This window comes from Astatotilapia calliptera, chromosome 4 (assembly GCF_900246225.1).
Source record: "Astatotilapia calliptera chromosome 4, fAstCal1.2, whole genome shotgun sequence".
Taxonomy (NCBI): Eukaryota; Metazoa; Chordata; class Actinopteri; order Cichliformes; family Cichlidae; genus Astatotilapia; species Astatotilapia calliptera.
Genome location: NC_039305.1, coordinates 5,189,589 through 5,212,038, shown reverse-complemented (window position 1 = coordinate 5,212,038; position 22,450 = coordinate 5,189,589). Strand labels below are relative to the sequence as shown.

The 22,450-nt window shown below is 41.0% G+C and overlaps 1 protein-coding gene across 1 annotated transcript in view; it reads left to right on the top strand.

Annotated features, from left to right (window-relative positions):
• The window catches only part of syt3 (synaptotagmin III), a 39,830-nt gene extending 24,837 nt beyond the window's left edge, over window positions 1–14,993 (top strand). Inside the window, exons 7-13 of the mRNA XM_026164155.1 lie at window positions 908–1,034; window positions 5,541–5,759; window positions 7,987–8,107; window positions 9,352–9,523; window positions 10,217–10,346; window positions 13,109–13,202; window positions 13,680–14,993. Coding sequence (XP_026019940.1) covers window positions 908–1,034; window positions 5,541–5,759; window positions 7,987–8,107; window positions 9,352–9,523; window positions 10,217–10,346; window positions 13,109–13,198 — 859 coding nt within the window. The 3' untranslated portion in view covers window positions 13,199–13,202; window positions 13,680–14,993. The remainder of the gene's footprint in view (window positions 1–907; window positions 1,035–5,540; window positions 5,760–7,986; window positions 8,108–9,351; window positions 9,524–10,216; window positions 10,347–13,108; window positions 13,203–13,679) is intronic.
• Window positions 14,994–22,450: the final 7,457 nt, after the last annotated feature.

Below are 22,450 nucleotides of genomic sequence, written 5' to 3'. Positions count from 1 at the left end.
CGTGATTTTCTCTTTTTTCCTTATTACTGGGAGTAGCGTTGTGTTAACAAATATAACATCTGCATGAATGCTGCCAACTGAAAAAAGGTGTTTCTTTGGGATGATTTCATTTTTACAGGAGTACAGGAGTCATCTGACAACTTCTTTAAATTCACCCCAGCATCTCTCCTGGAGCTCCTGCTCCCTATTTGGGAACCACTGCCTTAGGCAATCACTGTAGTATTGATTAAATGTACAAGAAATATGCAATCAGTCAAATAAATGTGTTTACATTGATAACTCTGACAGCTGGGTGCTTGCATGTTTTCGTATTTTAGGGGGTTTTTTTGTAAAGATTTTGAATCTGTCTCTTGGGTCACGTATTATCACACGTGATGTAGAAAAGCTGCAGTTTCTCGCATTTTCCGAGCAAATGTTAAACATGCACTTGTTACAATGATTAATCCGTACTCCTGTGAAATACATTCATTTTCTTGTTATTGGCTAATAAATTATTCATCTTTTTCTGCTCGGCTCTTATGCACCAACATCTCCATGACCCAAGTGACTACAGATTAAAGGGTACTGTGTTAAGGTTAATTAATGAGCTCAGCACTGGACAGGCGCGCTGGCTGAACATCTGTGCTTGCTGTGCTTACATCGCTGATAGTGCAACCAAGATACAGCTGCAGGGATAAGACACAAACACACACACAGACACGCACACCACACAAGCTATTCTGGATACTCTTTACACCAGAGACACTGAACCTCCCACACTATTATACGCGTATATGAGTTCTGCTGAGGTGTTTGGGTGTGTGGGGAGGCTGACCCTGTCTAGGGCTCATACGTGTTCGTGCAAATTTGGGCGTCTTGGCTTTTTATATACGAGTTTAATGGAGTTTTCTGTGTATGTTTCTCGCAGTACGGAGCAGTTGGTGGTGAAGATACTGAAAGCTTTGGACCTGCCAGCGAAGGATGCCAATGGCTTCTCTGACCCGTACGTGAAGATTTACCTACTGCCAGACAGGAAGAAGAAATTCCAGACAAAGGTGCTTCTCACTCCTACCACACTCATCCTTAGTGGCAAACTGCTCACTTGATGCTGTGGAAAAAGCTCACACAATAAAAGAATCCCCTTAAGATTTAAACAGCATCAGTTTTTTGTTTTCTCTCGGCCTGTTTCCTGATGCACTGATGGCCCAGCCTTCCCGTGGAGAATCGTTACAGTTCAACTAATGTAATCTAATCTAATCTGGAGCATAATTTATTCAGGATAATGTTCTTCTGACTATTACAGGGCTCTGCTACTCAACTCCTGCGTGTTATTTTGGTGTTTGAGGACAGCTCAGTCAATATTTGAGTACATTCCGGGACATTCTGTACCAGGAAATGTACCCTTAGCCCTTGAAAAATCCTCCTGTCTTCTAATTTATTCTCTGTGGAAAAGCTCAGAATTTATGAGCTCTGTGGCCTCACAAATGTGAGTTGTTGTTCTTTGTGTTAGATCTATAAATATCACCAGTAGCGCCCTGTCTCTGAACTTGTGAACCTGTGTAACATGTAAGAGAAAACAGAATTAAATGATGTGCATTTAACACCGCTCCTGCTTGTATGGGGGTTTCAAATTCAGTTTCACTAAAGGCCACAATGGGAAATGAGAATCACATCAAGGCCTACACATGCTTTAATCACGTCAAGGGTTATTGACCCTCGACCGGTCCACACAACAGTTTATTAGCCCTTATAACGTTTACTCAAAAAATAAATAAAAGATCTATGATCACCTGTATTATACAGCCGAGGCGGCTGCTGTGAAACTGGCTGCTCATAGAAATGAAACTTGGCCTTACAGCTCCATCACTTTGAGATTGGGCTCGGAGAACCATAGTCGCTGTACTTGCATTTCAGTGCAGCGACTTTCTGAAGCCTCTGTTCCCAGTCTGTGACTCCATATCTCGGCTGGATTCAACCGTCAAAATGACAAGGCAAAGGATGTTCTTTGAAAACACAAAATTGTCTCATGGAAATGGGTAAAGGGACCTCTCTTTACACTCGGCTATACTGCTGTCTAAAGCCCTGAAGATTATGGCTGTAAAACAGGGTTTGGGGCCTTGGTCTTTACTAAAGACATTTCTCTGGATTTTTAAATTATATTTTGCTGTAAATGATGAAATTCTTTTCACCTAACTTTCTGGCCGTGGAGTATTTTCACAGTGTCCACAGCGCCATATTTGCTACAAGGTGTTTTTTTAGGGGGGGGGGGGGGGGGGGGGGGGGGTTGGTCTTTTTTATGCTGTGAAATATTTTCAGTCTTCATTTTCACATCATCTTAATCTCTCAGAAAACCCAAACCTTCCAGCTGATCAGTTAGCTAACTAGTGGCAGGATTAGTTTACCAAACACAAATGTGCAAATGAACATCATTGCCAGCACCTGCGACTGGCTGAAGTTGGTCAAAGCTGGGCCGTTGGCATGTACGTTGCTGCAGCCTTGCACATGTATTTGTGCCACTCTTGCGGCACCCCACCGTGCGGCTGTTTCAGCAGGACAAAGCCCGTCCCCACGCCGCCAGAGCGGTTCAGGCCTTTCAGGCCTAATATGTCTGCTGCTGAACACGTCTGGGACATGCAGGGTTGCACAGCTGCAGGCGTGCTTACATCACGTCCAGAGAAGGCTGTGCCTCCTATTAAATGCCTTCTATATAATACTATATGTTATAGTTGTACAATCTGCATTTCATTTTGACTGTCACATTTTTGATTGTACTATTTTCAGTTAAATGTAGATTAAAGGATATATGTATATATATATATTTAATCATTTTAAATTTTTCTTTCATGTTCTGGAAATGGGGTTGTACTTTTGCCGTGTTGGGATAAAAAGAATCAAAGAGGGCTGGGAAAGTGAGAAAAATAAGCTTTCAGTGACAGTGAAGCTGTATGATTTGGAAATTTCTCCCTTTTGTGTGACTGTCTCCGGCACATCAAAAGCCCCTTCAACCACTGAAAAGCATGAATGCTTCATCCATTTGCATAATACGGCTCCTCTTTTGTTTGGAGTGTAGGTGATTGTTTAATTTCAATCACATCCTCATTAACACCGAATTTTTACACCACTCATATTTTGCAATGCTTTTATGCCTCCAACCGTTTTCAAAAAAAGAAACACAACGCCTCGATGTAGATGTTAGGGCTTGTGTTCGGGTTGCAGAACTCAAAGAGCCTTCATCAGCTGCCTGTTTAATCCAAAGCTAACAAGTAATCATCAAGTGCTAATAAGCCGAAGTGACAGAGCCGCTCACGCAGCCACAAAAGTTGGATTTGGAAAACTGTGTGCATCACATTTTAATTTGCACATGCTTTATAACATGACAGCATCCACATCAAATGCTTTCATAGCAAATAAATCCCACTGGCAAAACAGCAAATAGCAAAATTATGTGTTGGAGCCGGAATGAGGTTGACGACAAATTTACAAACGGAGCCCACAATATGCTGAGATGTGATGAGGAGGAAATTATAGCCGCCGTCTTTCCGTGAGACTGAATTGATGTGACACGAGATACGAGAGTTAAGGAAAGAACTGTGCGTGTTTGACAAAAAGAAAATATTCAGTTTTAAATCTAGTTTTTGGTCGTTATTTAATTTCACAACTATGATTGGGTCTTCCATCCCAAAGGGAAAGGTGAAATTCACTTTTCTCACCCTGGCAAAGGAACAAGGTCAGCCAGTGTGTTAGATGATAATTATGTGGCTCGAGGACATTTTAGCAAACGCGGCACACTTTTAAACACATCCCTCTGTCATGTTTTTGAAATAATGTCAGTCATTAGCAAAAAAAGAAAGAAGTTGCTAATGCTTACAAGTCTGGGCTGATGTTGCTGTTTAGATTCACCCTTAAAGCTTTTAAAGCTCTCTGTTTTCTAATTTGTTTTGGGCGAAAGTGGAGAATATCTGTGTGCTTTAGATAGGGAAACAAAAGAAAGCCCAGGATTGAGAAAAAACACTATAAACTCAAATTCAGCCAAAGTTTAAATACCAAAAAACAGCGCTAAGCTCTCGGTGTCAAAGATGTTGCTTTAAAACACGAGGATCCTGTAGATTACTGCTTTCAAGGAAAGGAATTCTGAACAAATGCAGCTCAGTTTCTGCCTCCAAGGAAAGCATTTTGAAAGTTTTGCATTGCTTCATTCAAGTCACACATAAAAGCCAGAAGACAAACTTTGAAACATTCAGCAGGTCGTTTGAGGATTTATGAAGCCACAAATCCTCAGTGACTCCTCTCCTCTGCTGGAAAAAAGAAAACATCCTGTTTGTTTGGTTGAAGAAATATAGTTGCACTTTGTGAAACAGCCTGAAAAATACATTTTACTTTGCGGCAGATTATAATGATTTTTCATAAATTCAGCAGAGGATTCTGGGTGCATTTTCAATAGAGCATTAAGAGTTGCCAAACAAGTCGCTGGTTTTCATGAATTTATCTTCAGAAATGTCTTGTGTTTTTAGCTGGAATGAAAGAATCAATAAAAAAGACTCAAATGTGAAAATAACTTATATATAAAAGAGTAAATCTGCAGATTAAAACAGAAAAAATTCCTTTGCAAGTACTTATTATTCTGCATGAAAAGTTACAAATATAAAGAGAATCGGTAATAAAACAAAAATGGATGGATGGATGAAATGATGATAAATTGTTATTACTGTATTATAAATTAACACATCAGGTAACGGCCCTTAAAAAGATATAAGTCTGTAGCTACAGTGCAGTTCACCTATTACTAGTCTATCAAAGTAGTTCTGCATAATTATTAATTTAAAATAGTCTTTATTTATTTCGTCCTGGTATCGCCCCTCAGTTCAATAGCCTGAGTCGCACAAGCCTGGAGACTGTTTGATAATTGCCTGGCAACAGTCGGTTGCTAGGAGAAATGTGCATTCTCTGACCAGTTGGAAACTGGTTGCTGGCAGTGACTTGGTGAAATTGTTTGCAAAGACGTATATAATGCTGCACTGAAAAAGTACTTGTGATTCCTTTGGTTGCAACCAGGTTGCTGCAGTTGCATTTCTGCACATGCCAATTACTCACCTAGCAACCGCTTTCACTCAGCAGCCTCCAGAAGTTGCCAACAATTCTGTAAGCATGTGGGACTAAAATAAGCCAGACTAGTGCCCTTCAAGCCATTTTTTTCCAGGAGTTGTCTTAGGCAGGAACTACTGGCTTATAAGTATTCCTTGCACTTATTTGATACCTTAATAACAGAAGGTAACATCAGGTTAAATGTGTTTTGAGTAATTCTAGCTGATGGAATTGCCATTGCTTTTTACTGACAGCATACTATTGAGAGACAGCAATGAAAATATAGGCAGTGGCACTCTTATTACAGTGCAAGTCCAGGGTGTGTGGGCTGTAAAATATAGTAGTCCCTTGCTACCCCTTCGTTCCCCATTCCCACCTGAAAATTTTTTACCTACCTATTAATTATTTCATTACTACAATACGAGTACAAGATATTTACGCAGCTATGATCTAAACAGTAAATTCTGTCTGTCTTTCAGGTCCACAGGAAGACCTTAAACCCAGTGTTCAATGAGACATTTCAGTTTGGCGTGCCGCTGAATGAGCTACATTCCAGGAAACTGCATTTCTCCGTGTACGACTTTGACCGCTTCTCCAGACACGACCTGATAGGCCAGGTAGTGGTGGACAACCTGCTGGACTTCAGCGAGGGCACCGGGGACAAACCCATCTGGAGGGACATTGTGGAGGGCACTGCGGTAAGAAATAACCCAAAATAGACATGCTCATTTGGAGGAGATGCCCACTGTAGATTAGATTTGATGAAATTTGAATGAGCCTTGTGGTGCATTTGGGCCGTTGCAGCTGCAAATTATGGGCCAAAGCTGTGATAAATAGAACTGAAACAGAAATGGGAAATCTGACAGCTTCTATTTGAGATTTAAGGCAGAAGTGGGTGCCGTAACGTTACAAAAATGTATCTCAATTTTGGCCTCGGAAGAAAGAGAAAACAAATATAGCTGTATGAAGGTACAAAAAGGTAGACACAGACACGAGGTGAGTCAGAGTTATTACACCTGTTTTTCAATAGTTCTTATTTTTATTGCATTTTAAACCTCTTTTGTTCAGCTTAGTTTCAGTTTTGGTCATCTCAGTTTTGTTTTTATCAAAACAAGCTTATGTTCACATATGAGCGCATAATGTTCTGCCAGTTAAATGTTATTTTTATATCAGTTAACTAAAAGGTTTCAATATTTATTAAAGGGTTAACATATTGGGAAGTTGAAAGAAGGAAAAAAAGGACCTGCACTGTTTGTTTTTCTTGTACTTTGCTGCTTCAGTTTTACATTCTTTTTCATGTCTCTGTGACAAAGAGAAAAACAATCTCAAGGATTTTAGAACTTTCAATAACTCAAACGTTTAACAAAACCTTTGGCCGTCACTGTCTTGTATTTCCTGTTGGACAAAAGATGCAGTGAAAAAGTTTATGGCCCTGAAAGTAAAGCAACAATTGACTGACGTGCCATGAATTGTTTGCATTTTTCGAATAATGACAACAAAAGTGCAGTAAACTGAAAAAAGTAGTAAATCCTTGGCTTTTAACTGCGTGAATTCTCTCGGGTACACTTGCACACAATAATTTGCAGGTAGGTTATCGAGCAACTGGAAGAACGTGCCACAGTTCTGTGGATTCAAGTTGTCTCTGCTGCATTTTTGTCTTAATGTAATCCCAGACCCACACCATCTGTTTGTTGTTCTGGTGACTCGAGATAGTTCTTTAGGATTCTGTTTGTTTGGGCTCGTCGTCCTGCTTCAGACATAATTTGAAGCCAGTCAGACATTTCTCTGATGGTCATGTATGATGCAATCTCTCCCCAGATCTTCCAGATTTCCCTGAGAGTACAGAATTATGTTAACAAAAAAAATAACATTCAGTTACCAAAATGACAAAAGCATGAAAAGCCACAATAGTTTTATTCTTAAAGACAGCCACTTACTAAATGTGGATGTCTAAATACCTGAATTCTTTTACTTTGAAAATCATTTTCTGAATTGATGTGGTTTGTATTTAATGTCATTAAAAGTTTCAAATATTTGATAAATATGAATAAAAGATGCTTTAAGGCTTCTGCAATTAAACTGGACAATTTTTGGACCGAGTCAAGAATGTTTTATTCCTCAGGTTTTGCAGGGGAAATTAAGACTCAAATACTAACACATGTCGGAATCATCTAAAATAAACCCAGCTTGTATTGTATATGTAGGAGGAGGAGAAGTATAGAAATGGTACAGAGCGGAAATGGCCTGCAGCACAGATTAATTCGCAGTCTGGTAAAGTAACAAAGCAGCTCAGAAGAGTCCAGATAGATTACTGGAAAGGCAATGCTAGCCACTTCCAAACTTTATATTAGGCAATGTCCAAGTAGATTTATATGAAATATTCATAGAAGGCTATTAGCAAATTAGATGGAGCAGAGTCTTAAACATTTTTTGGCATGGGGCTTTAATTTATTAAGTAAGTTTAAAGCATCAGCGTCATCGGCGTATTTCAGTGTTTCACTTTGGGAAGTATTGATTAGTGAGCCTCAAAGCCACTAAGGAGCCATCGCATCACCGTGTGATCTGAATACCACCGGTGTCATTACCGAGGTGCCACTGAGAGCACGGGCAGATCAGCAGATAGCACTAGAGGCAGAGATATAAAAAGCCCACATGTCGTTGCTTGTATTTAACTCTTTCCTAGTCAGTGACTTCAGCAGATCGGTGTATGATTCATTTACAGCGACAGCATTTCCCCCGTGCCCAAACACTCCTGCTGTCCACATCGGGACACCTGCTGTCGCGCGCTGTCAGTCACAGATCTAACTCGTTTCAAGCACAGATAGCAAACCACAGAATTCTTATCTCTGTGTTTCTGATGCTGCGTGTGATCTGTCTGACCTCGCCCCATTTCTGATCTCTGTTTGCGTGTATATTGACCTACAGGAGAAGGCCGATCTCGGGGAACTTAATTTCTCGCTGTGTTACCTGCCCACTGCAGGCAGGCTCACCGCTACAATCATCAAGGCCACCAACCTCAAAGCCATGGACCTGACTGGTTTCTCAGGTAAAGAATTAATGCATTCACACACATCATGCTGCTGCAAGACCTCCAGCAAGCACTCTGACTGGAAACTCATTTAGAGGAAAAATATGACAGAAAACAGCTTAAGCGCTGTCTGCAAAAACAGCTGCTGGTGATATATGTTGCTTTCCTGAGTGCTTTTAGCTTTATATCCTGATCTGACTGATCACTGGCCAGATGTATACCATAATAACTGGCGTGAAGCCCTGTAGAGATATTTTTCTCCTGTGGGTAAACATCACTGGTAAACATGGTGTTAGATCCTTTTTCGATAAAATAGTCATTTACATGCCATTTAGCAACAAATGAAGAAGAAAGTCTTCTCCAGCAGAGGCCGCCGCCACAGATCAGTGTAATGCGGCTTTGTAACACATGACGGAGGACGCCAACTCCTCTTTCGTTACCGTTATCTCCACTTTCAATCAAACCAACAAGCGTGCATAAAAAATGTTGTCAGAAAGGAATTCCCCAAAACCTAATAAATTACTTACAGGAGCAGACGTAGCGTGACGAGGCAAATTACTACAAATCTTTGCTAAATATTCCCTGAATATATAGAGCATCACCAGATTGACTGTATTTAACTGTGTGACCAGAACTTCAAGGGGTAGAGGCACCTCAACTATCTGACCTGGAGGCGTTGCAGACGTAGAAATGCGAATCCAAATTCTGATATTTAATTAACAATTATATTAAAAAGAGATTTGAGTTATCCTTCACTTAAGGGCTTGATGATTGCCCTCTCAGATTAAATGAGATCTGAAATGTTAATGATCGCACGCTGCTATTGTTCCTCGCTGATCCCGACATGATTGCGGGCCCGGAAAGATGCTTAAACGTGGCATAAAAACAGAGTCGTGTGGGTGTGTGTGTTTTCCTTGGCTGCTGTCACCAGGCTGCACATGTTGAATGGATAACTGAGGTGATTCAACCTGTGCTGCTTTTCTCCCTTTGTGTTCTTAATCCAGCTTTGCCAAGGTGACTTGATTTTCATGCCTTTTATGCGTTACAGATGCGGATACCTGTGAACATAATACCTAACAGCATTCACAGGAGTCCCCTCTTATCTTATTCTCTCTGCTTCCGCCCCCTGCTTCTCTCTGGCTCTCTCCACCTCTTTCTTCTTCTGCTCCTCTCCACGCCTCCCCCTCTTCCTTTTCCCACCACCTGCTTTCTTTCCCTTCCCATCTTCCTTGTTCTCCCCCCCTCCCCGTTCTCTGCTTCAGATCCGTACGTGAAGGCCTCTCTGGTATGTGACGGGCGGAGGCTAAAAAAGAGGAAGACCTCCATCAAGAAGAACACGCTGAATCCCACGTACAACGAGGCGCTGGTGTTTGACATTCCCAATGAAAATATAGAAAATGTATCCATCATCATCGCAGTGATGGACTATGACTGGTGAGCACGCTGAGGTGTTATTATAGTGAAGCACGCTCCAGGGGATTTCAGATCAATTCAAGCGTTGCTGTGAAGTAGCTGCTTATTGAATGTGCGCTTTTTGCGCATGAGGCGCGATGCTGCTTTTGGGTCATCACATTTTGACGCGCTGCAGCTGTGTTGAACACGATGAGGGGCCCCTTGTGAGTCAGCCTCCTTGTGGATGTTCCCTGTTTTACATAGACGGGCACCTCATGAATAAGAATGATTTATGCTAATAGCGAAGAAGGAAGTGTAACCCTGCCAGCGTTGGGCTGTCTGACGCTTGCAGCAACACTTGGCTGCTTGATGTGTTTGTGTACAAATGTACCGCCTCCCTATTATGTAGCCTGCCCTCCATTTGGCATCTCTATAGGTGTGTGCTTTTGTATGTTTGTGCTCATGCCTGCTTCCTCACTGACAGAGGTTTTATACAGAGCTGTGTGTATTTGTGAGCTGCTATTCAATTCCCTTCCTCAACCGCTGTATTCTTTTCCCAATACTCAAGGTTGATAAATGAGACTCTGCGGCTGCTTCTTACAAGCCCTGTCTCCCTCCTTCTGCTTTTCTAATCCCTCTCTTCAACCGTTTCCTTTTCTAACTGCTTGTTTTTCTCTCTCTCTCTCTGTCTCTCCCATCCTCGCTTCCACTCCTCCTGCCCTTGCTGCGTATCAGCATCGGTCATAACGAGGTTATAGGGATGTGTCGTGTAGGGAGCGAAGCTGAAGGTCCGGGGAGGGAGCACTGGGCTGCCATGCTGGCCAATCCTCGCAAACCAATAGAGCACTGGCATCAGCTTGTGGAGGTAATGAGCATACGAGCGTGTGAGTCTATGCGTGTGCATCTGTGTGCTTTCACTATGAGTACATATGCTTGGGTGCTGAGCATAACTATAATAATTTATACAATATGATGAAAATGATTTAGCATTAGCATAGTAACAGTGACATTAGCATGGAAGAAATGGTACAGTTTGAGTGGAAGGAGTAGCAGTGATAGAATAATTACTCAGCTTTTGTTTAAACTCTTCCTCTCTGATGGTCCCAGGCAGTATTTGTTATTAGAGCACCGACAGGCTGCAGAGCATGACACATTCACTTAAGAAGCCGTATAATATTACCTTGACTTAAAGTGAAGCAGCTGTTGCTGAATTTCATATTTGTTGCAGTGGATTTGCTCACAAACATGGGCTCACAAACATCAGCGTTGCTCTCTTTTATAGATTTTATTAGGTCAAATTTGAAAGGTTAAATCCTCAGAATTTGCTGGTGGTAAGATTAAGAGGACTATTTGCATTTCAAAGTTCTTGACCAAACGTCTCTATTCCACTGAGCTCAGAGTTGTTTAGGTTTTGCCACTGTTAGTGATTATATTTGGGAATCTATTTTCAGGTGGAAATGTCAAACAAAAGCAAAGGCCTTTAGAGGTCTAGAAAAAGAAGCAAAATAAAATTCAAAAACATTCTACCATAGGTAAGAGGTAATAACAAATACTGCCTGGGAACATATGCACTTTCATATGAGAGTTAAAAGTAATTATTACGCAGGATGTGCCATTGTGTGAAACACCTCCTAATCTCTATAATGCATAATTATATGTAGATAAGCTTAGATAAACGTCATCATTTCCAGCAGACAGACTTTCTTATCTTTTCTGAGTCAGGTAAGCTGTTTCCTTACACTGCTCACATCCACCATATGAAACAACAGCTGCTGGCTCTTTCATATTTACGTATATACCTCGCACACTGTTGCACTGTTCCTTTAAAGTGGCAGTTCACCCCAAACTAAACCTACATGTTTGCCTTCGTCATGTAGTGCTGTTCATCTATTTGAGTGAGTCATCCAGTTTTGGAGATTTGACTGTTGACTGTAGAAATGTCTGGCTTCTGCCTGCTTTGCCTTTGATGTGCCAAAAAAGAGCCATATTAAAAAACTCTGCAGAAATGTCTTTTTTTGGAAGACATGCACTGGTTATTCAGGAAAAAAAATCCTCAGACCTGAGCGGCTTCATGTAGGAGCCATTTTCTTTCTATGAAACAACAACTGCCAGGCAGAGGAAGCGTACAGCCAGCTAATGTTACAGCTCAGCTGAGTGTTTGCATCCTGCCACGCTTTCACAAGCGTGAGCCTCTCGTCACAGGAGGCTGCACCCTTCCCTCTGCTACGGTTGGTGTAGTTCAGTAGACAGAAAAAAAGCATCTCTTTCAATTTCTGGAAAATGACATCTTTTCTGTGAATTTTCAACTCTTTTTAGTTTTTTTTGTTGCCTCTACTGGAAAGTTTTGCATGATTCAAAGATCCTTTTGTGTCTTTTACTGGGGTTTGCAGTACCTTAGTTAATCCTCTGTGTGAAACAAGCCTTTTTGGCAGTCTTACTTTGAAGCAATCCCTCCGTTTAAGCCAACTTTTTCTTCTTGGCTACTCCTTATACACAGAAGGGTTGGTGAGTAGAAAGAATATCTGAAATCAAGTCTTTAGAGACGCCTGAGGTGTCATCTAAAGCCACCATATTAAGACCCGAACTCTTCCACCACATATATTTTTAATTTCTCTTTGGTATTCGGGCACATTGAGGCCCGATGAATGTAAAAACAAAGAATTAACAGATTTTTTTTTACCTTATTTTTATTTTTAAGAAAAATGAGAGCCACATATGAGGATATTCGTTTAAAATTTTGATAGAACAGTAGCAGCATAATGTCCTCATAAGTGGATATCAGGCCCTTGTAGAGCAAAGTACTTTAGTCTAAATTACCCAAAATGTGATGTCCACATATGTGGACGCCAGGTCCTAGGAGGTTAAAGAAAAGGCAGTCTGTACAGCTGGACACCAAAACAATAGCTAAACAGCACTGCAAGCCACAGATAAAATAGGTGTTAGATTTGGAGATTAACTAAAACCTTAAATACTATTTTGAGAAAAAAGTCGAAATGTGAAGATTAAAGCTGTCGTTTCAAGTCAAGCGACTGCCAACTCTCTACAAAACGCTTCGTGTACATGAGTTAGTGAAATCGTACTTCAGTAATGGTTTCAGTAGCAATCACACAGTGTGGTGATAAGTATAAGGACATTGAAGAGACGCAGAAAGCTGCATCTAGTCAGAACAAAAAAAAAAACACACAAACTTGGACCAGTTGGCCAGATTTGTACAAAATTAAATATCCAGCAATGGACAGATGCAAGGATGTCGATGTTTACAACCCTCGTGCAATAAAGAGAATGTATGTTGTGTCACAAGACACAATAAGACAGCCGATCAAGTTGCTTCAATAACTCTACGCGTGGCATTTTGCAGAGGGCATATCAGCCGTGGCAGCTGTTAATAATTTTTTTCCTTAATGTTGCCCTAATACTGCTTTGCACTGTAACTCTGTGCATAACACATAAGCAACTACACTTTCCACCTAAAAGTATGATAGACAAAGTAAGATGAGTAGCCGTGGTACTTCAGCATAATGTCTAAAATTTACATTTTCTTTTTCCTTTTTTTTAACTGAATGTATCAAAAGTGTTTTCTTTGTCACAAAGAATTAACATAATTGTCAAACGTATTCTTCCTTGCAGGAAAAAGCAATCGGTACATTTGTGTCAAAGAGTTCCACCACATCCTCCCCGAAGCCACACATCGTGGTGGACAGTCCCCACTCCGATTAAAACTGTGAGTCTCTCCTGGCTTCGTTCTTTCCACGCCATGGTTTCTGAGCTATTATTTTCTTGTCATCAGGATATGGTAATTTGTGTCATCACTCCGGTAGCAATAAAATATCTCCTGGAGTTCAGCTTGTAAAGTGGATGCACTTTTTTTTTTAATCTGAAAGTGTAGTACATATCTACAAAATGTGCAGCAGATGCTTCTCCAGACAGATTTACACTGGAAAACTAGTCAAGTCTTTAAAAGCATGACCTGACTGGGAATGTGTGATAAAGTGGAAGCTGTGGAGCTGTCAGATGTAGGAGCTGTAAGGCAGAGTCATGTGTATAATCTCAATGTTATGGGTTATATAATGCATCTCAACCCTCCTCCCTACAAACGTACAGTACTGCGTGCTGTTTATATCTTCTCGACCCCCCTCCCTCCCCCTAACTCACGCTCTTCCTTAATCTGCTTCTCCCCCCTTATTCCTTCTTTCCTCAGGTCATCATCATCTCTACAGCTCCAGACTTTGCTTTCTTTCTTCTCATCTGTGAATAATTCTCTCCATCAAAGAAAGAGAGACGTGGAGACACTGCTAGTGTCCAACTGCTAGTGCTGTTCTGCTCCTGCTAATGAATCCTTCAACTCCTGTGCTGTCTTTACTGAGCTGGAGGGGGGAAAAATCAGCTCCATCCATCACAAGCTACACTTTTGAGCATCAGACTACACATTTACAAACACATGTGGACACTTAACGGTACAGTGGACTGAAATCAGGTGTACATTTTGGGATCTAGCGAGGAAACACCCACCCACACACACACACAGACAAATACACAAATACAGAGTTTGTAGTATGTGAGTAGTCCATGTGTGCTTCAGATTAGTGTAGTATTTCATCTAGAAGGAGTGTGACGTGACAAACTTTTTCTCTCTTGAAAACTAAAAAAAGTCAAAAGTAAGCCATCGTAGAATGGTCATTTCAAACAGGACCAAAGGTTCATGCCCTTGTACAGACTACAAAAGAAGAAAATCCTTATGTCAATATTTTTCTTTTAGTGTACAGTATATGCCGTACTGTATAGGAATACATCTCATGTAGTACTAGCAGGGCGAAATATCCACCGTGGATACTCTCGGCCATTTTGGACGCCTTCTCCAGGGTTCCTACCCTCTGGTTTCAGAGTTAACTCGCTTATTTTCCCCAGAGGAAAGATGACGAGGCATCCAGTGGTCTTTATTGATGTCAGAAGAGCGAAAAATGAGGACAGACTCATTGGTCTAAGCATGTTACATAGCCTTGAAATGTGTCCCTCTTCCTCATGCTTTTTGTCACAGTCCTCATGGTGCTCGTTAGTATTTTTTAAATTATTTTGCTCTGTCATTTGTGTGAAACAGTATACATGCAACCATGCGGAAATGAGTTTATTCATGCCATTTTTTTTACGGTCCACTGAGGATGAGATGATGCGAGACACGAACTATTTGATCGACACTGGCTTTCAGGCCAAATCGCCAGGCTTTTCCTAATGTAGGACAAAACGGGTTCAACGAATCCTGGCTTTAGGATTGGACCAGCATCTGTTTGGAGTGCACTAGCTGGAGGATGTATCCCACACCGAAGGATATCACCACTCTAATTTATTTTTCAATCATTCCAGGACAATGTGTTTTTTGTTGTTTTTGTTCCTCAAGCTTCAATTGACAAAATTATTAGTCCATATCATGTCACCGACAAGACTTTAGGAGGACACACACGTCCGTGTTGCTTTTATTAGTGTGTGTTTCTGTGTTTGTGGGCGTGTTTGTTTTGTATCGTGTGTGTCTGTGCGTGTGTGTATGCCTGCGTGTCACTGTGACCTTGTGTGTGACACGTTTTTGTGCTCACCTCCTCCTTTTCCTCCTCTCCCGTGTCCTTTTCCTGTCTTGCCTCCCTCGCTCCTCGAATCCCGGCATCCACAGACTGTCTTGGAGCCAACTTTGTGTTGTGTCTTTACAAGGAGCTATTTTCTGTGTGTGTGTGTGTGTGTGTGTGTGTGTGTGTGTGTGTGTGTGTGTGTGTGTGTGTGTGTGTGTGTGAGTGAGTGAATGTGTATGTACTATACGTGCCTCATTGCACTAGGTGGGGAAACACTGTCTTTCATAGACATTAGTTTGTATTGTCTATGTCGTCTCTGAAATCAGCTGCCAATCATTCAGCCCTTCTCTCCTCTCTCACCCTTTGCCTGATGTAAGTAACTGTGTTGATTGTGTACTTCTTTCAGTAGTTTGTGTACTGTATGTCCGAGGGAAAATCAGGACGGCACTGGGATTGATCATTTTAATTGTTGGGTGTGTTTTGATTACATTCATGAGAAGGAAGACAACAAAAAATAAAAGGTTTAAGGGAAAAAAAAACAGATCAAGATAAATTTAGATCCCCATAAAGGCGAGACATCAGGGAGGAGGTGTTGTGAGAAACGAGCGCTTGAAATATCTGCACTACTTGTGTAAACCGATACAGACTTTTCAAAGCCATGTCTGTCACCACACTGTAACCTCAGCAAAACAGTACAACACCTCACTGCAGCTACTTGTATTGTTGCCATTTCAGTCTCATCCTCACGTGCACAAACACACACGTGTGTGTATTTTGTGCGTGCAGTTTGGGGATGGGGGGGGGGGGGGGGGGGGGTCTAGTTTTCCTTTGGATCAGTGAAGGTAGCAGGAGGTTATAATTACATCTGAAAGTATTTTGTGTTGTTTGTCAGATGGGGGGTTATTGATCAGCTTGTATAAGTAGATATGGTATTGATCCATCGGTCTAGAGGCCCCATAAACTCTCCTCCTTTCCCAGCCTCTCTCCTTCTCTCTCTGCTTGTGTCTACCCTATTTAGCCCTAGTGTTACTGCCTTGTGATAGACTGCAAAACTCATACTGGAGCCAGCACATTCCCTTATTCTCCTCCTCCCTCTGCCCCCCCCCCCCCCCCCAACCCGCACCCCATCTAAACCCCTCCCTTTCTGTTTCTGTCTGTCTGATTAGTCATTTTCTCCTCCAGCAATCCTTACCTTTCCTCCTGCAACTCTCCATCACCTAACCATTTTTCCTGCTCTACTTTTTCCTCCCCAGTTCCTTCAGCTTTCTCCCCCCATCTTGCCCTCTTTCTTTCTCTCTGTGTATGACAACCCCACCCCACCCTTTCCGTCCTCCTCCCTATTCTCCCCCTCGCTGTCTTCTCTCGTTTGTGCAGTTCCGAATGGTCATGGGGAAACATGTTTGCATGCTTATATTAACATGAATGATGTCAACTTGATGCAATGAAAATTATATAAGTGATGCTTTAAGCAAAATCTGACAAAGAACTTGATACTAATACTACTAATGACGACTAAAAGGAGATCTAGCAGATGTTTATCTCTGTGGTCAAAAACAACACTGAAGAAAAAGGATTGTTTATGCTGTATTTATCTTTCTCGGATTGGTATTCCTTTTGATTTTCATTTGTTCTTTTTATATATAATTTATTCAAGAGGTTTACTTTTTTATTGGTTAATGCTGAGTATTTTGATTGAGAGGTTAAGCCAGGGCGATCGTTTCAGTCGAGATAGCTGTACCAGGTCGCAGGATGTCTGTGAATGTGTAAGTAACAGTGTGGCTGAAGTAATGATCATGGAAATAAAGGATATGTATCATCCAGCCTCGTGTTTCTTACTTCCCTTGATGCACTGGGCTGTCACAGATGCCAGGCAGTGTGCTACGTGCTATATATAATATACAAACTTCACAAACTTCTGAGCATTTCACATGTCCACAGTGTATATTTGCCTCAGGCATAGAAGGTAAGACCTGGATAGAGACTGCCTGAACTCTGAACTTTTTTATTTATTTTTTGAGTTTTTGGACTTTCAGCTGTGCATTACGTCGCATGTAATTATTCAGCCACTTTGTCATGAATTCTTTATTGTGGCCACATTTTGCCTAAATGCAACGTGGAGCACCGTCGCCTGCCCTGTGTGCGCACCCACATCTGCACTCCTACTTCTATTTTGTCTCCCTTTCTTTTAGAAAAATCACTCATATCATTTGTCATGTGGTTATTATCCCTCGTTAAAGCCCACCAGCAGCAAGCTGCACCTCCGGTGTTTCGGCAGAAAGCAGAGTGAGGAGGAAGAGGAAGCTCAGATGTGCAGAGGAATGGCAGAGAAGGAGGATTAGGGGGGGATTAAACAAATGAAGGAGGATGAAGAACCACAGAATGTCAGCGAGGAAGAGAACAGGAGGAGGAGGAGAACACAAATGGGAAAACCTTAAGGAGAGAGGCGATAGCTGCTTGCAGGATGAGTGGAACTGGACACAGGAGGAGGTGGAGGAGGCTAGTTCTGTATATAGACACACTCATAAAGGGGCACCTGCAGCATACTGACAGTGTTAACAGTTCAAGAAGTGCAAAAAACACACACACACGTGACATCGACCAGTTAGCACAGCTTTAATGGGCTACGCTCTTGAGCAAAAAATGAGAGGAGGGGCTGGGTGGGGGGGGGTGCTGTCTCCATGGCAACTTTCCCACCGTGTAAAAAAAATCATTTAGTCGGAAAGACATTTCACTCAGTTCACTGAACTGAAAGAGGCAGAGAGGAGGGAGGGGGGAGCAAGTGAGACACTGGGTGTGGGAGTGTGTGTGTATGTGTGTGTAGCATAGAGCTGTGTGTATCACGCTTGAGGGACAGATCTAAAGGTATCTAAAAGCTGACAGCAATGCATTAACCCTTATTGCAAATATATCTGATTATTAAACATAATGATAATGAATTCACCTGCATCATTAAAGATGTATGCTGTAACTCTGGGTGATGCTTTGGTTTTATAGTTTTCTTGACAGGGCCATCTGCATGGAGCCCAATCTTTATGTAACATGTTGAAATTCACTTTATGCCACGACATTAAACCTGTGTCTCCAGCGCGCCGGAAACCTTTACGTGACGCCCAACTTTTGCTTTCTCATTTTGAAAGTACACCAACCACTTATTATGCCACGTATACAGTTTTTAACATTTTATTCCAAAACTATAAATAATACCCGAAACCTTTCAAAATAATGAATTCAATGAATGCATGCAAGTGGAAACTTCAGCCAGCAGGGGTATTAGAGGAGCCTGCCTCTGCAGGGGAGCAGTGTATTAATACAGGAGTGAGCCCCAGGATCTGACCTTCTCTGCAAACTGCTGCCATGGAGGAACTTGCTATTCACCTGATGAGCACAAACTTATGTAAAACATCCACTGACATTAAATTGCCGCATGCATGGCTTTAAATGATGAATGCTCGGGAAGTTCTGTACAAGATTAGAAACTGAGGTAAAATCCATAATTAAACTCTGTTTTATTACTTTTCATTGCTGGTCCATGATTTGACAGAAAAAGGTAATTTTCTATGAAGATTTTTAAAAATACTATCAGATCTAATACTCTGGGCAGGAGTGTGTCCAGCGGAGCTCATGGGACGGAGCTGTCTAACCAAAATATAACTGAATTAATTATCTTTGAACTAATGACACAAATAAATTTTAACGCATTCATTTAAATATGTCTGTGTTACTCCACTTTCTGCTTCCACCTCACTATATGTTGGATCCAAATATTGCATTTTGTTCTCCATGTCATTTATTTTAAAGCTTTTAGATATGATTTTAAAACACAAATTTAAATGTTGCCTTTTTTTTATATGTTTTTGTTTTATTTTTTGTTTTTTAATAGTTTTTTATGGTTTAAAGTGATTTACACATTAATGAATAATTGTGATCTAACAATATAATGCCTGTGCTTCTGGAAAGGCCCCTTCCCTTTACTTCAGGCACCTTATTTATTGCTAAAACCTTTCTTAAGTCAGATTTTGACATTGCTACTTCACCACTTTGCAAAACAGTTATTCAATGCTGAAGAATTTTCAGGCTCTTTTGCAGCACAGTTTTTACGTATTACATTGTTTCAGGTTGCACAAAAGCCTACAAATCACACCTAAGGTTTTCAACATAAATTTTTCTACATTGGATTTATTTCTGATCAAATATTACGATTTCCTGTTGGCCACTTTTCCTTCACATTCATGGAAACGCCTCTGGTAACCTATTTGTCTGGTAACCTATTTGTGTGGATGCCATTGTATCAGCATGCTGGCTGTGATTACCTGTTGTGAGGCGACCATCTGGCCCTCAGCATCCCAGCTGGGTACCAATGTCAGGAGACGGATTGTCTTTACCATACCACCTGGACCTTGCAGACATAGATAGCTACAGCACCAACTATATTTCTGATTCATATTGTATTATGTAATTCTGTGACCAAACAAGGAACATAAGAGGAAAAAAAAGAAAAGAAAACACTGTCTGGTCTTCCAAAGGCATACACTGAAAGCAGGCCTTCTGTAATTGCTTGGCAACTGCTGGCATTGTGTGTGTTGAAGTTCAAAGCAGCGAGACACACTGTATATTCCTCTGAGCGGCAGAAAGCATCAGAGTTGCAAAGTAAAGGGATGCCTACGCAGGCACACACACACACACACACACACACACACACACACACACACACCATCCATTCTGTCAGTTTAATTTGGCCATGATGCTCATTCAAAATAAAAAAGCTCTGTGGAGGAGCTAATGTTTGCATCCAGGGGGTAGCCTTGGGCATAAACCCTCCCTCAGATGAACTTTCTTTAGGTCGCCTGAAGTGTTCTTGCTTACTGACGCCCAAATAGAAAAGCTGCTTGAGCCCACAGCTTGTTGCCCTCCTTAGAATTTAGGTTAAATTGATGTGGAGCATTGTTTCTGTGGGAGGGTTTGAGCTTGATTAGCTCTGAAGCGCTTTGCTGAATGCTGTGCTAAGCTGACTGACTGGCTGGCATTACCACAGGGAAGGGGATGCTATTGTTGGACCCACAGAAGCAGCATGCCGATGTGTTACAACTACAGGTTAGCCTCTGGTGTATTGTGCTGATCTGACAGCAGTTAATGTGCCGATAGCTGCTGTGGTAATTATGGTCTTGTTTCCAGCACTGAGGTTGCAAGGGGAATGTGAAAGCCTTTTTATAGAACAATGAAGTTATGAAACCATGAAATCCAGAAAAAAGCAACAACTAGGTTAAGAATGTCAAGCCGAAAAATCACAGGCCATGCTTTGTGGTGAAGATGTTTTTCTCAGTACCATGGATTTTGTCTCGGTATCTTTTCCTATATGTAACTTACTCTAAACATATACCGAATATAGATAAACAGTCTAACACTAAATTAAAGGAACTTTAAGTTAAAATGTGTAGCCTGCTCTCTGATAACACCATCATCGGTTCATCATCACTAGATATTTGCTGACATCTGCTGGAGGTCTGGATCACAAGCACTTGGATATCTCCAGCGTTTGTACTCAGAACCCTATTCGAAACACAAAAAAGAAAATAGTCTGGGTTTTTTTTTTTTTTGGGGGGGGGGGGGGGGGGGGGGGTTGCTGGTGGTGGTGGGGGGGGGGGGTTGCTGTGGCAACACTCAAAGATTTCAATTTCTGTCTCTTCAGTACTGAGCATAAGTTTGCATTAAGCAAATTAATGTGTGATTCCTGTCCTTTGGACTTCGGGAAATTTCATCTGAATGCACCTGCCATTGTTATCTGTAATAGTCAGCTGTCTGGATTTTTCTTGTGTAGATTTCAGTTTTACCCTTGGGGAAAGCCCTCTGGCTGCCTCAGGTTGGTCATTAGATAGATTTAAGGAAAGCTAACTGGACCCTTTCCTCATCACTCAGGCACTGAAAAGCAAAGATGAGGTTTAGAAGTCTGAGCCAAGACAATATTCACTGATGACCCTGCACCTCCATGTTTCATTATGTGGAGCAATATATATTGAGGGCATTTCATTTTCAGTAATTGCTTACAAGCAGCCAGATAGCAGAGACGTCTGGGCCTGCTCTGGGCACTTACACATCAGTTATGGCAATGGCAAATGTTTATGGGCCAGACGTGGTCTAAAAAGTCATGAAGTGGATTCCACCAAGTTAAGCGTGGGCTGGAAGTGACCCAAACACTTGGAAGCAAGAAAATACCACAGTACTGTGTGAAGAATTAATGGCTTGACTGTTTTTTGTTTTGTTTCTTTTGTTATTGTTTTGATGTTGTTGTTGTTCTTATTCAAAATAGAACTAGATGAAATTAGCATTTAGGAAAACACCTGGACAGATCATGCTATTACAACTTTGTCTTCTGTCCCTTTTCTTTTTTTTATCCTCACCTCTCCGTGCTCCCGTTTCCCACTGTCACCAAGTTCTTGGTCATAGGGGATCATCTGAATGTTGGGATTCTCTCTGTTTAATATTGTGTTAGAACGCACTTGAACTGACTGTTGTTGAATTGGTGCTATTTAAATAAAATAAACTCAAAATGAATTGGATATAATCAGGGTCTTGGCCTTCAGTAAGCCTAAGAAGACAACAAATAAATTCGACAAGGTAACTGGACTTCTTTAAGCTTGCAAAGACCCACTTATTTAGGTACATATCTGCTATGTGGGAACACACAAAAACATCTTTGACTGATGAGGACCAAAGCTATTAGTTTTGCATTTTATATTAATTAGATTTCATTTTTATTTCATTTTTATTTTGTGTTTTAAGGGAACTGCCAGTGCTTTTGTTTAGTTTTAAATGTTTGAAAATGTTTCGATTTAGTTTAGTTTTCATTACTATGAGGGGTTGGTTTTAGTCTTTGTAAGGGGTATTGATGTGAATTGTTACTTTTTGTGAAACCGATATTGAAACAGTGGTTCATTTATTCTGGTATTGCTGGTTTACGAAACATCTCTAGAGCATATTTTCACGTTTTGTTTCTGATCATGGTAACCCTAATTTTTCGTTATGCTCGAAAAACGTTTTCTTGGTTACAGTGATATTGACAGTGTATTCACACATCCAAGTTCTCCAGTCGTAAGCCAAATTTCACTGAATTACTTTTGACATTAAAGCATTATATTTTCTCAATAATGGACAGCAAGAATTGAAAATACCTTAAAACCGTGTCACCGTCTTAAAGATTTTAGTATACTTCTATAATTCTGTGTGTTAGAACGGCTTGAAACCCCTGGTATTTTGTGTTTATGGTAATTCCCAAGTTGTATCGTTTTCGTTTATTTTCCTTGTACTCCTTTCGGTGTTCTTGACAACCTGATGTATGCCATATTCCGCTTTGTTGTTATTATTAATAAAGTTTTTCTTTTTTTTTTTTTTTTTAATTCTTGGACTCTTGTGGGCATGT